General features: G+C 36.0%; 1 protein-coding gene across 1 annotated transcript; it reads right to left on the reverse strand.

The window, feature by feature from the left end:
* Positions 1 to 4,562: 4,562 nt before the first annotated feature.
* On the reverse strand, positions 4,563 to 13,415 carry LOC142087953 (galanin peptides). Its single transcript, XM_075162753.1, has 6 exons — positions 13,211 to 13,415; positions 12,936 to 13,016; positions 12,198 to 12,252; positions 10,606 to 10,692; positions 7,324 to 7,401; positions 4,563 to 4,952 (listed from the first exon to the last, which is right to left on the reverse strand). Exons 2-6 carry the CDS (start codon positions 13,014 to 13,016, stop codon positions 4,900 to 4,902), a joined length of 354 nt encoding a protein of 117 aa, XP_075018854.1. The 5' UTR covers positions 13,211 to 13,415; the 3' UTR covers positions 4,563 to 4,899.
* Between the last annotated feature and the right edge of the window lie 1,952 nt (positions 13,416 to 15,367).

Consider the following 15,367-nt stretch of genomic DNA (forward strand, 5'->3'; position numbering starts at 1 on the left):
AGAATGATTTTTAATGAAATAGAATCATTTCAGGGAAACATATGACCTCATAAACATTCTGGAGGGGAAATTATAAAAGCAATCCATTCTGAATTAATTATTTAAGTGTTTGTAAGTGATAAATAGTCAACTTTTATATTAGAAACTGTACCAAAGGGGGAAAAAAATTGCAAATGGAATGGTAACATTTTATCCTGATTTGGGATAGATTGTATTTTGGTATTTTAGAATTTCCTCTCAGACAGACATTCAATATGAGACTCATGTCTCCCAGCACTCAGAAAGGCTGTATGATTTATATGTATTTAATTAGTGGAAAATCTGTGGAGATCAATTCAACTAGAAATAGCACAGATGACGGAACATACACGAGTTGAATCTAAGGGAATTTGATGAAGTATTTGGGAATAATGTAGTGCTTTACAAGTAAGGAGATAAAATAATTCTCATCTGCAGCTCAACTCTGGCTTTTCAAAGTTTGTTTCTCGGAGGTGCTGAGTGTTGCACATGAATTCACAAATACCCTATGCTTTGAGGTATTAAAAATCTTAGCAACTGACATTTGTATACCCAACTACTGAATCTGAGTAGTAGGGCAATCTGTGAGTTGCAGTTTTCTATGGTTGGTCCATGTCATGCTCAGTCCTCACAAAATTATCAGAATTATTATTTGCATTTATTGAAAAATAAATAATAGAACACAAAGTAGTGACAGAAGTACTGCACTCTGTTAATGTACTTTGTTAATTGGTGAAAAATCATTTGTTCTACTTATAACACTCAGCTCTAAATTTTCTTTTAATCCTCATATCTGCCTTAGAAATCGCCTAAGGCAATTTATATCCTGGACAAATTACAAAGTATTTCCTGGTGTCCATTTCTAACTGGTTGCTTTTTTGTATCATGTATTCTGAAATCATGAAAATACTTCCATTGCTTTTTCTGTGAGTTATTAATGTGTGCTTTACATACTATCTCATATCATAGCTCCTCATCTTGTTTTGAAAGGCAAAAAAAATTGTCAGAATCTTCTGTAAACTAACTCACACCAAGCTTCTCTGTTATCTTAGGAAGTTAGTGCACTAGTCAGGCAAAAAGAGCTGTAGTTTGGTTTTAACTATGGTAACATTAAACTTGAAAGCAGAATTATGTCAACCCCAGTATCAAGCCCCCTCAAACGTCCTCAGTATTCTGCGTCCTATCTAATTTTTCCATGCTAATTTTGCAGTCTGACCTTTACATGAGTAGACAGGTGGGAAAATACATGTATCCTGTCAGCTGCCTAATGACTTTCTAATCTGAATAGACTGTTTTATGTCAGCTGTGCCACCAGAAATTCCCTCTTTTATGCTGAACTGATCTGCATTTAAACAAGTGAGACTACCTGACAGGTGAAGCACTGTATAAAATTATACCTCTTTGGATATAGGTAGTAATCATTTCTGCAGAATTTTTAGCCAAAAATGTGTAATTTCCAAGTTTCTTTTGTAAGCTGGCATCAGATGCTGTGCAGATGAAGAAGCCCTGTTTAATTAATCCCTGAATTATAGATCAGGTGCTAAGGGTTGTTTTATAGCTCTCTGCACACATGTCTGTAATGTGTTCTAAGAAACAATTTAATTAGACTTTTTGAGGTAGTGGTTTCATTTGGACTTTGAAGGACTTTTCTTCTGTGAATATAACTGTTTCCTTTCAGAACCTAGGGCCTCCACAATGTCCTGTGCCTGTCAGTGCCACAATTTCATCATGAGATGTATGGAAAAGGACTCCTTTTTCTGGGGGTGGGGATTAAAAATGTCACTTGATCATTTTATCAGGTAATCATTAAATCCTGTTACAAGAAGTAGAGAATTCGCTAAGCACTTTTACCATGACACTTAAGACTCTGTCACCTCTCTCCTTACTAGTTTCTTTCTCTAGCTAAAGTCACAATCTATTTAATCTCTCTGGTATAAAAGTTGTTCCCTGTTGCTGAACATATTCACCACTTTTCTCTATAGCTTTTTTGGTTCTACAGTGCTTTTTTTTGCCATGAGCTCACCAGAACTGCAGCTGGTGTCGAAGTTGGGAATGATGGCATAATGATGTTTTCTGGTTTGGTTTTGGTTACTTTCATTATAATTCCTAACATTCTATTTGCCTTTCTAACTGCTTCTGAGGTTTAAAATGACTTTTTTTAGAGGACCATGTACAATGAGTCTAAGCTATTTTTTGGGAGATAATTTAGACCATCATTATGTGCATGCAAAATTAGAGTTGTTTTTCTCTGCGTATATTACTTTGCTTGCATCAGCATTTAGTTTCATCTGCCATTTTATTGTCCATCATGCAAGCCTTCTGTTCATTGTCAGAGTTAAATTTGCATGCTGGGTAATTTCATATCACTGGCAAACATTACAACAAAGTTTTACTCATTTTTTTAGACTTTGGTTTTTGTCTTTAGCGCAGATATGTGTTTAATCCTACACAAAAGTGGGATACAATGTATGCAAATGAGCAGATAAATGAAATGAAGAGGAAATGGTTAGGGATTTTTTTTTTCTACTGAAACTTGTCACATCTTTTTATTGTCTCTGCCCTGTTGAAACTAATCGCTTTCAAATTATGGTTTAAGGGCCATCTTTTATCAGGTGTTTGTCTGAGAGGCTGATTATGGAGATGTCATTCCAAATATTTGCAGAATTTAGGTCTGAGGTGTAGTGACGTAAGACATGCCTTAAATAAAATAAGAATCTTAATAAAATAATAATGTTACTGAAATTGATCCAGAAAAATGCCCCTTTATTGTTTTTTGCCCCTTTGTTTTTGCAAAGATAAGAGCTGTAGAGGGTGAAGAAACAGTCTGAAAATTTTACCTCTCTCTGTATTTTGGAATATTACCAGTATGTGTTTGAATGCAGTAATTATTAAGTGAAAGTATGTGGACTGCTTTTGGTAATTAGATTATAATTATCCTTTGTGGTTTTTATAATACATGCATAATACATTGCAATATAATACATTGCATATGTATGCAATACATGCAGTGCAGCACAATGAGTAAAAATTTGTGGGCCTCCCCACTTAGACAGTGATGTAAATCTTCCAAGGAACTTGATCCTATGAGTCTTTCAGTATTTCAAACAATCTCAAATTTCAGAATTTCAAATAAACATACTAACAAGACCATTCCAACTTTAACGAGCTGACAGTATGCTAATTTGATTTAAGTAATAACTGTTTTCTAATTTTAAACTAAATTTCTTATCCTATTTCAAATGCTAAGATTGTGTTCTTTTTATTTGATCATAGATTCAGCTGCTTTGCCATAGAAAGATGGCTTGTTATTGAGTTCTGCAAATGGATACCGGTTCTTAGCAGTCAATGAACCAAGTTATGGAAGACAATGAAAAGAATGCCTCTTGATTTTAGTGAGCTCTGCTTCAAGTTTATGACGGGAAACGTGGACATTACTGGTGAAAATGAGAGTTCGGAATTACTGAACTACACTAATATACAGAAGTCAAATTTTACTCTACTCTTTTTTCACGTTTTTGGAAATCCATAAATTTACCGAATAACGTTGAACTAGCAGCATGTATACTAGCAGTGTATACTTTTTTATTACTCTTTCAAAAAAAAACCAACAGTAAAACATTGTCTGAAGAGCTTGCTCAGAAACTCCTTGGATCTGATAAAAAGTGTACTTTGTACACTTTGGAAAGTGAACATCAAACATCAGATCAGAGGCTGAGGGATTATCAGAGGAAGAGCACAGGCTGATTGACAAGGTGAGATAACCATGTGCGTTCTAATTAGACACTAGTGGCTTGGCATCTAAAATGTATTCTGCTATGCTAAAAGTGAAAAACAGCTCATGTAATAATGTTCTGCAAAATTTCTGCCAGTCTGTGCACTCTAGTGTACAGCAGCATTTTGCAAGGATGATATTTCATTGCAGTATGCAGAGTGAAAGTCATCTGAATGCAAAAAATCTTTCTAAGACTCTCTATCTTCTCAAACCTTTCCTCATTCTTGATATGACATTTATTGTGTATGGGCCTAGCATTCTGGTCCCAGTACATCAAAGCTCTTTCATAGGGATTAAGCATGTATTCAAGTACTTTGCTGGACTCGGACTAAAGCATCTCATAAAATAATTTTTTTTTTTCATCTTGGAGTGGACAGGAAATTTTCTTCATTAAAGAATACAGATCCAGTATTCTTGACAACATAGGAATAGGAATCCTACACATAGGATTTGTGTAAACCTATTACCTGTACAGAACAATTAAATTTGCATTGCATGAAGGTATGCTTTGGTCAATGGGCTGGTGTATTACAGGCAAATAATACAAAATTTAAAATGAACGTGAGTTTATTTCATGTCTACGAAAATATGAACAGGAAGTAAGGCTTCCATGAAGCGTTGAAGTTCAGACAGATCTGTGACATAAAAAGACTCTGTATGGCAGCAGGTTGAAGTCACTGTTCTTTTTCTCAGTTAGCTAAGGTTCCCAATATGTAGTATTTATGTTTTAATTTAATGTAATTTTGCAGAGTATAAATGCAGTGTAACCTTACAATTTAACCTGGGCTTTGCATATGATGTATTGTGTACTGGTATGTATTTAATTTTAAAAATGAAACAATGTAGTTGCTCTTTATTTTTATTTTATCATTTACCTACAGAAAAATTTTACCAAGGCAAAATTTTACACTATAACATCACAGGAGAGGAAAAAAAAAAAAGCAGACAAAAAACCCCCAAACAAACAAACAAAAAATCCAGAGGGAAGAATGCTGTTTACCATTTATCAGATAAATGCAAACAATACTTCTCATCTTCAACTCATTTGGATCTTTTGTTGAGAATTCAATCTAAATCTACACTACAACAAAATAAAAATGCATTCTTCTTCAAGACTGGTTTGTTTCCTCTGGTGAAGGTAGTTTGTCAAGTGCTCCCACCTCTGCAAAAAGGAAAAAAGAAAAAAAAAAAAAAGAGAGAGAGAATTAACACATATGTAAGTATGCGTATTAATCTTAGCAAATAATAATGAAATCAAATTTCAGTAGTATTCATTTTTATAGTTTTCTCTCAACTGTAAGAGTCAAATCCTTGAACTTTTCATATTAATTTATAAACTGTTGGGTTTTTCTTTTGAATATTAATAATATCTTCCTGCTATAATTTCACATTTTAAGAAACAGCAGTGACAGAATGACAATGAAATTATATCAATTTTATTATGTCAATTGATATTGCTGGATCCCAGCATCTCAAAAGTTTTAATGTTATCCAGTTATGGCTGCCATCCTACAACCTGCTCTATATGGGAAGCCTTTAAAGCTGGAGGGAGCAGTTTTCAAGAGAAAGAGCTGAACACCACTTTTAGTTATCGCCAAGATACTTCTTAGCAGTTAAAATATTCACTTTATCTTGCATATCAAAATGTTTGTCTAATCTGAATAACCATTCCCTGAATCTGAATCCCTTGAGTGGGAGTTTTTCAGCTCCCCCCAAAGCAACATATCTAAACCAATATATTTAATGTAGTAAAGCTTCATTTCAGCAAAAATGTTAAAAGTGTCTCTACCGTATTAAGTGTATTTTTCACCTCCTAAATCTACAGTTCTGATTTTGTGTAAGAGTTTGTACTAGGTCTTGCCAATAAATATTGTTAAGAGAGAATATGATAACATTCTTCTGAAACCTGGGAATACTATCTCAGGGAAAAGCCATTTTATATGATCTGGAGATTCTTTTTTTTGTGAGGACAGATAATACCTTCTTTTCTGAATAAAAACAGCTGTTTGTCATCACTATCCTAAACAAGGAATTGTTACTTAGAGTTACAGCCTTTTTTGCTCATTTATCCCAGGGAACAAGTAATTTGTATTTCTATGAGATGCATTTTATTTTCTTGCCCAATTTAGCAGCTCTTAGCCTACTCATCAGAGAGTTCATGCTTGATCTCAACATGTTTCACATCCTTTCTGTTGTGTCCAGTTATTGGTTATACTTCCTAGGCTCACATAGCAGGGTAAAGGAGTGTTTAGGGCTCCTTCTTCCTCACAGTCGCACAACAAACAAGATACTACTTTGTCCACAGCAAATATACATGCTAATAATCTACTTTAAATATATATTTGAATTATCTCAGGCCCTTAGCATTAACCATGAAGAGTTTTTGCTTCAAATGCAAAGTTGATTCAATAAACACTGGGTTGATATTTTTAGTAGTGAGAATTATTTCACTTGGGTGGATGCAAATAATTTAGAAAATGATGCCAAAGAAGTCTAGAATTTTGTTTCCTAGATACGCAGAAAATGAACAGATCTCTTGAAAGTCTCATTTAATAATAAAATTAAAATACACAACTGTGTAACACACAGTTCTTTGTTACTCTTCCACAGCATACAATTACCACAAAATTGCTTATAATTTGTTGTATACAAAGGTAAGAATATAGAAGTTACAGATTTATTGAATTGTCTGCTTTCTGAGACAGAGAATTCCTGAAACATTTGCAGTAAAGATAACTTTTTTCCTTCCTGTTGTTTTCTTTGCAAGTATATATTATGGTTTTGAACATTTTGTAGACATTTTAGAAGGGCTGAAGAGGTTTTTAAAAGCTCAGAATTGTGGGGGTTTTTTTAAAAAGCAAAACTAATGAAAACTCAGAAGCAGCCAGACTTCTTCTTCACCTAATGCTATAATAAAGTTACCATTCTTATAGAATCAGCTGTAAGCTCAATTTTACAACTCTTGTCACAATTTTGAGACTCCACAGAGTTTTTACTAGCAGCATTTTGAGTTGTTTGCCAATATTCAGCTTAGTGTTGTTGTAATTTTATAATGTGACTTTATTGTAGAATACATGCAGAAAGGGAGATGTATTTCTTTTGTCAGAATTTCAACCAATTGTTCTTGGCATTAAACTGAGGTCTTATTTAATTTATTAGTGAATTGTTTTATACTAACTCCCATGTAATCAGACTGTATTTAGTTTGTTTTCAACTCTGCTAAAAGCTGGGTCCATACAGTTTTATTAGTAGCTGTTATTATTTTCACAGTGCCCAGAGAATTGGAATCGTATTAGAACCCTGATATGTTGGATATTCATTGACCTGCAGTTTGGCAGGACTACCTGCACTCTCTAAATCAGGCCTATTCCTAAGTGCACTAAAAGGGAATTGACATTTCCTCCCCCCACCAGAGATGCTGTTCAAAGTCTTGCACATTCAAATACGCAGCAGACCTGTACATTCAGGGATAGTCCTATCTTCCCGGTAAATTTCACACCAGAAAGTGAAAGATTACAAAGGTATTCACGAACCTTTAAGATGCAAGTAAGTCAAAAATTCAATTACTGTGCGCACAATGTTTTCATCAGCCAGTGGTCTTCCAAGATTCCCTATAAAACAAGTTGGTTGTTACTTAATGTTCACATGGTATAAAGATCTATTGTATGTGACTTTGTGGCTAGGTTTATGAGTACTCTGAAAAAAAGCTGTCTGAAATTTCTTTTTCCTTAAAAATCCTTAATGGAAAACCTCACTTCATGGAAGAGCAAAGCCACTTCAAGGTAGGTAACTGCAATTCTCAGAATCAGAATTGCCCAGCTTTGTATACTATTGCTGCATAGGAGCTGCTTTGACACCTTAATGGTCATGGTTTTTAAGGCCTTCTGAGTCCTGTTGCAGAAGAGAGTTATCCTGTGTTCTCAACTCTATCCTTTGTGTCCACTAGCCTGAGATTGAAGGGAAAGGTAAATTTAGCAAACAAATTCATTAGCTTTGCAAAACAGTTAAAAGTTCTTCATGTAGTCTGACTTTGTTCCCAATAAGCCACTCAAGTGATATACAAGTGTTCTGTAGCCCAAAAGCTAAGCTTTTTTTTGGGGGGGAAGAAGGGGGAGGCATCTTGCTTTTTATCAACAGGATGGAGATTTGTTCTATATTAGAGAACAAGTGGTAGGTAATTTCCCTAAGATTTTTAGTTCTGTACATATAGAGCAGAGGGTACCAGAATTGACTGGTTATTATCCATTATTACATCACTGAAAATACTGTCCCTTGATGTTATCATAGGCAATGTGTTTAATCTCAGAAAATAGTCTGAAAGACTGACTTTGCAACCGGCGAATACTGGGGAGTTCCTCCACGATGGAAGAGAGGATTTAGGCTTCTAGTGGCATACAGGTCAGAAGGCTGACTGACCTCTGTAGCACAATTAAAAAATATTGATGGGGACTTGTAAGGGACACAGAGGTTTCTGGTATATAGAGAGTCAACATTTAAGAAATTTGTATCTAAAAGTCTTGTCTGGCAGTCTTTGAACTAACACAAAGATATTGTTATTACTTACAATAATAATACTTGTATTAGTAGTTTTCCTTAATTTAGTTATTAAGTTTTCCTTAATTTAATTTTTATTCCCAACTAACCTGTTATGGATTTTTGTTATAATTAATCATTATTATATTAGTAGTTTATTGATCCAGATTTTATTACCAATGTGGTATTTATTGGATAAATATTTTTCTTTAGTAACTTGAACATATTTGAGCATATTGTATATGTGTATTTCTATATACTCTGCTATTGACCTTTATTCTGTGTAGCTAATTATTTGCAGACTCTAGTAAAGAAACAGTTATGTTCTTGGAATGTAAAGATTTTCCTAATTATGCTCATAATTCCCCCTGCCCCCTCCCCCCCTGGACCTAGTGTTATGTAGCAGTACAGCTTACAAGTTCTTCTAGGTTATCTGGAGAGCTTGTGCATTTTGCAGCATTCCTCCAAGGACAGAGAGCAGTCCTTTGCATGAATTATTTTACAGTAATAATGTAATGCCATTTTAATATACTTTTGTAAATAATCAGCAGAATTTAACTAAAAAAATTCTTCATTTTCAATTAAAATAAGAATTCTGACTACCTTATCTATTTTTTTGTATTCAAATCTCCTTTGGATAGGAACTCCATAATAAACTTCAGCTTCAAAGAAAACTTTTGATGAGGGAAGAGCATCTAAAATGAGGTTCGTAACAGAGGCAGTTATATAATTTTCAGGACCCATCCAGACAAGTTTGGTTGGGTTTACTTGTAATTGTGGAGGTGCAGCAGTACCTGGCAAAAGAGTTCCGTAACGCTGAAGATGATAGTTCTGTAAAGGAGCTGGTAGTATACCCACAAATGGCAACATGTTGCAATGTGAGCTGCATTGTTAGATTACAAATGCCTTCCTTTCACACTGTTTCTGACTGGCAAAATATTGGGGTTTTTTTTTCCCACACCAGTGTTTGAGGAAATAGGTCCTTCCTTTTTTATTTTTTTCCCCCCTTCCCTTTTTTCTTAAAAACAAAGAAAACACCAAACCAACAACAACAAAAAAAAAAACAAAACACCAAACCAAAAAACACCACACACAAAACCCCACTATGTAACTACGTACCAAAACTAAAGTGGAAGTCATTCTGATAATGTAACATTCTAAGAAACATATTAATGTTACTCTTCTATTTACAAAGTAATTATATTGATGAAATTTTAATTAAGCACATTTCCTTTATTTATGAACTTATTTAGTGTCAGCTCCATTTGCTTTGTGCTGCGTGGTTTTAAAATAGCCTGCGAGAGCTCTGGGGCTGGGACTTTGTCTTCCCCCATTAGTGCCGTGACGAATGCAACGGCGCTCAAGTAAGCACTGCTTTCTTTGGTTGCAGTGAGGAACGGATCATTCTTTGACAGTCTAAAGATGAGATTCATCCCAGCTCACTTTAGATGTCTGCAGCAGATTTAGTTTCTCCTCAGGAGAAAGAGAGAGTTTTTCTAGAAGTTTCTACATCTTATCCTGAGTAGGTGTTCAAAATAAATCCTAAAAGTGTCAGCTTCTCTTCATAAAAGGAGTCTACACTTATGTTGTAGAGGCCCAGCTTTGGATGATGAATCCAGAACAAGGCTGCATCCTTTTCATTGCCATTTACTAAGTTCTGATACATGCAACCTCGAAACAATATCTTGACTTGACTCTGGTTTTGATCAGGTTCTCAATCTTTTAATGAAGACAATCCACCTTACTTAAATACAGGAAATATTGTGAGACTTAACATAGATTTTTTTTTTTTTTTTTTTTTAAATAGTGAAGCCTCTTTCAACATATAAACAGTGCTATACAGTTCTGAGGTCTGGTTTCAGCTCTGGAGTATCAGAATAAAAAAAAAATTGCCAGTTTCTATAGCTTTCCCTACTGAAAGATTCCTTTATGGGCTCACTTCTTTGCTGAAAAAAATTAACTCTTGAGTGTCTAGGGTGACATTTGAAATACTTATTTGAACATATAAAAAGAAAAAACTAGGTTTATTCAAAGTAATATGCTCTATTACATTTTAAAAACAACATAATTATGGTACTTTTCCCTAGCCACAAAGATGTTTTAAACTATGTACAAAGAGCACACTGAATGGCCAAACTTTATTTTCCTTCCTTTCATATGTTTATTAGGATTTTTGTGCAGGAATAGCCTTGTATCTAAGTAGTTAGTTAACTCAATAACAGTAAATAAATTACTAAACATAAAAAACAAATCAACAATACTGGCTTTCAGAATTTCATTACCTGCTTTAATATCCTCATCAGGCTGTATTTCACGTTTACCAGTGAAACCATGTTTGTCATTAAAAGATCTGTGGTTATCTACTGCATCTGATAAATAAATTAAAAATCAGAGGAGTTAATTGACCTAACAACAACCTTTGCTATATTGCTTGCTTTTCATGGATTTCAAAGAAAAGATCATGATGGGCACTTTTGATGTACAAAATGACAAAGGAACAATTAACGTGTCACCAAAAAAAAAAATTCTTCTAATTTGTGCTTATGATTTATATCATTTACAGACCCAGTGCTGTACTACATACTTGCTGAAGCTGTTACTGAATTCAGAGGAAGTTGTAATGAAAAATGTAATGTTTGTACATTCATGTGTAATTTGGGAAGTTGTTTTTGCTACTCTTTCCTCTATTTTTAGAAAATGTTGCTGATGAGTTTGCTTAAAAGAAAACTGCAGATAGTTTTTGAAGGTTATTCATGTAAACTATCTTACATGCCCCTGGTGCCTCTTCTCTCCCCCTTGCAATGGGCATTTCCTTTATCAGTAAAAGCTGATCAATACGACCTGCAACAAAGGATGATTCCTATTATCCAGTCTTAGATAAATGCCACTTTGACAAGTACATTTCCCCACAGTATCTTTGCCAATTTGTTTAGATCTGCTTCGGGGCAAATATATTTCCAGACATTTACAGAACCAGTTAATAGGTTTAAGGTGTATTAATCTCTTTTTAGGTATCCTTAATGTTGGTTAAAAGAATGAAGAGAGTCATAGTAAGTATCTGTGGTATTTGTCATGTCTTACTGAGACTGAAAGTATAGAAACATTGGTAATGAATATTATTACATTAACAAGAAACAATGGTAAGAGGACAGGTATTTGAGACAGTTTAGCACTGCATTTCTCTTTCCTTATGATCTACATTTGTGATTCTCCTCTTTGTAAGCCAATGTATTCCTGTATTTTAAACACCTTGTACATTAAATATTTTTCACATAGTGAACTGTTAATATTTACAGTCATGAGTTTACATGTTATTGTTTTAATTTGTTTTGCTTGAATTGAAAAAAAAAGTAAAAAAAAAAGTAGTATAATAGAGCCAGGTAGCGAAGCCATTCTCAAATAGATTTAAAGGTGAAATCTGAAATGCATTGAGAAGTGCCAAAATGTCACATTTCGTCATTCTTCACTTGACATCTAAGATGCTATAAGATTTTGTAATGCTTGGGGGGGGGGGGGGGGGGGGGGGGAAGAGAGAGAGAGGCCGGAAAGGGGGAAGTATTTGTCATATGAAAATTACAGTTCAGAAACACAAAGAGTGACCAAATGTGCTTCTGGATATAAAGCCTCACAGCACAACTCTGCTTTAGAAAAGAACAGTTATTGCCTAAAACAACTCAGTTCTATAATAGGCATGTAACAAATATCTAAACAAGTATTCTCCCAAATGAGTTTCTTCAGTCTTGCAGTCTGCCAATTTTAGACAAAATTACTGTATTCATCAGAAAAATGAGTAGCACACTACAGCAAACTGGTTTATAAGAAAAAAAAAACTTCTGCATTTTGAAATAATGCAAAAAAAGAGTGCTTGACTTACGTGGCCCAAGTAGGTAACCAGCACTATTCAAAGTCCAGCCCCTTTTTTCTTTTGCCTTAAAGAAAAAAATGCAAGTATGTTACTGCGTGAACTTCACAGGGTGTTCTGAAGACAAAGCAAACAGCACCAAATGGACATTCTCTTAGCAGAAAGTATCTTCTGAAGGCTTGAAATCAAGAAATATTGTAAAAGATAAAAGCTAATAATATTGAACTCATGCCCCCTCCCCATCTAAGTCAATAGTTTTGCTATTGAGATCCACGTAGTGTGAAGATTTCACATCATATAACTGAAACTACAAATTGCACTTTTGAGGCAGAAATTTTGACTTTATACACCAAGTTTATATTACCACCTGATAATCACCTTAACAAAAAGCAGTGTTTTCTTTAATTGTTTGGATTTACATGACAACCTTTTTATAAAAGGGTCCATATGTACACCACCTTTTCTGGGTCAGATGGGGCATCCATTCAATTTTGGTCTATAAACTAGACACTCTTTTTTCTCTTTAGTCATATTAGGGAACTAGTATTCAAAAGCCCCAAATTCTTAACTAAAAACCTGTTTACTGCACAAAATGGTGGTGGTTTTTTTTTTTTTTTTTTGAGTGCCACTTTTTGTCCAACCCCTATATCTAAATACAGTGTATACCACTGCAAGGTTTACTGTTACTTGCCAGCTGAGACATGGATGCTGCCCAATGGATAGGGCCTCCAACAGTGAAACAGTACTTACTGAGAAAACCAGTCCAAATGTTTCTGACAGGGTGGCACAAAGGATTAAAGACAGAAACAGGAAACTAGTGCACTTCTGCATCTGGAAAGAAACCGTACTAAGGTAAATACTCCGAGTTATCACTTTGCCTTCCAGTGACGGATCCCCCAGGGCATGTGAGCATAGCCGCCGCGGGTGGGAAGCGGGGGTGAACCTTCTTCCCGTGGGGCAGGGCGGCTGTGCCTGCCGGTTTAGAGCCCAAATTCCCACTGGGAGAGAGGCCGGGAGGGGAATACCTTGAGCCGGGGCGCGACGACCTCTCCCTCGCAGCGTTTCGCCTGGTGCTGGCGCCGGGCGGCTCGTCCCACGGCTGCGGTCCTGCCGGCGGACACTCACTGCATGGCCACGGGGCGCGGGCGCGGACCTGCACGCCCACCCTCCCTTCCCTCCGCTCTTTATGGGCTGCAGCGCGACCGCGCAGGAGGGACGCCCTCCGGCAGTGGGGAGGGGGGAGCCGACAGCCGCCCTCCCCCCTCTCCTCCGCCTCCCCCGAGTCATTTCCCCCTCGCCAACCCACTGCATTAGAAAGGGCAAAAATTATAGCAATTCAATTAGAGGTATTTGGAAGCGGGACGCAGGCTGCAGGGAGATAACAGCCCGGGCAATTACCTCTGATTACGGCGGCCTTGGGCAGGCTGGTGAGCAGCGAGAGGAGCTCTGGTCTGGGCAGCCTGGCCTGCGCCTGTCACCTGCTGCCACTTCACAAGGGCTTGGTTGGTGGTGGGGAATAAGAAGGCGTAAAGTGAATACAGATCACTTTTCGGAGGCTCGGGTACGGAAGCAGAGCTAAATACAAACGTCTGCATGTGATGCTGGCTAACAAGATTCACAGTGTTCGGGCTTTGCGTTTGGGAATACTGAGGACTTCGCTCCCCCCTGCTCTGCTTGTGATCCCTGGAGCTCCCCGTGGTCCAGGCCACTTGCGGTCCCTTAAAATCCCTTTGCTGTAGCGTGAGAGCAAAAGGAGCTGGGTCAAAACTCTGTTATTGTACTTCCTCGCTGCTTTGTAGCTGAGATATCACTTTTTTTTTTACTTTTTTTTTTTTTTAAGTTATATGTGAAAGGCTAGGGATATAGCTCTCCCCAGTGATTAGACTAGCCCCGGCCTGTTAATTTACAACCAGTGAAGTTTCACCACTTAATGAAAGCTTATCTTAGTTGTGGTTACAGCTGGCATCGGGATCTGCAAAACTGAATTACAAGGCAGAGATTCTAATGTTAGTTCCCTTTTTTCCCCTGCCAAATTGTATTTTCTCTGCAACAGAAGAATTTATTTGCTACAAGTCCTTCAAATTCATCTTTCAATAAGAAAAGGATCACAGACGTTGCACAGAATAAGTTATACTTCCAGTTCCTTTTTCTGAAGCTGCTTAAGATTCTCTGCAAACTTTTACACAGTGTGTATGTGAACTTGAATGTGGAGACAAAACAGCTATTGAACAATGCAATACACCTATCGTTCACCAGTTTGAAGCAAACAATTTTTTTATTTCAACATAATGTTCATAATCCAGGCTAGAAGGAGAAGCTGTGTCTTGTAGTCTTGTTTCCTACCATCTTTTGTCAGGAGCAGTAGGGTTATAATAGTCTAGCCGTGTCATTGGATCTCTGATCTAAAACTGCTTGAATGAAGTTTATTTTATACAATTCTTAAATGCTAGTGTACGTAAATGGGAAGCTCAACTTTGCAGATTTCTTTTGATGCTTTTTATCATTTGCTGAGGATGTTCTGTAAGCCATTGCGTGATCCTCACAATTCAGACTAGATAGATCTGGAAAACAGCAATATAATTTTTGCAAAATGTTGTTTTCCTTTACCTTATCAAAAATGCAATTCTGGCTCAAATTTCCTAGCTTTCAACAGTTAACTCTCCAAAAGTAATTTTTGAAACTTGAAGCTTCTCCATGACACAAAATGTTTTCTTTGTGTTACTCAAATAAAACCACAGAAGTTATATCAAGAGATGTCAAAATCTGCATTCAAGCAATATTACAAGAATGTGTTAATTCTGTTACTTTTGACTACAGTTTGTTCTTCAGGTTCCTGTAAAAAGTATTTGAAACAATGTATTTTAACCTATAATTTTTATTCCAATTTTTCATCACAATACTTGCATCTTCTTGTCAAATTACAGAGTAAAATGATCTCTTCGTCTCCACTACAGTCAGATGCAAAAGAAAGCCTCTTCATATACTTAAAGGCTTAATCCATCACTTGCCCATCATACTTTTTGTCTAAATCTATCTTTAGGTTAGTGTCAATTAAATAATTTTATCAGTCATTCCTGCAATTGATGTTCTCATTCCCTCAATTTTCCTTGTCAAGAATGCTGTTAGTCTTTTTTTATTCCTTAGGAATTTAAAATCTCGCTGCTCAGATAGAAGAATTAGAA

The sequence above is a fragment of the Calonectris borealis genome, chromosome 14 (genome assembly GCF_964195595.1).
Source record: "Calonectris borealis chromosome 14, bCalBor7.hap1.2, whole genome shotgun sequence".
In the NCBI taxonomy this organism is placed as follows: Eukaryota; Metazoa; Chordata; class Aves; order Procellariiformes; family Procellariidae; genus Calonectris; species Calonectris borealis.

What these genes read in the sequence shown, in the direction of transcription:
- LOC142087953 (XM_075162753.1), bottom strand. Translation starts at nt 13,016, where the DNA reads ATGCAGAAGTGCACTAGTTTCCTGTTTCTGTCTTTAATCCTTTGTGCC. An exon ending in TGGTTACCTACTTGGGCCAC is followed by an intron (nt 10,693 to 12,197) that starts GTAAGTCAAGCA and finishes TTTATTTATCAG; the next exon opens with ATGCAGTAGATAACCACAGA. An exon ending in TGATGAGGATATTAAAGCAG is followed by an intron (nt 7,402 to 10,605) that starts GTAATGAAATTC and finishes CTTGTTTTATAG; the next exon opens with GGAATCTTGGAAGACCACTG.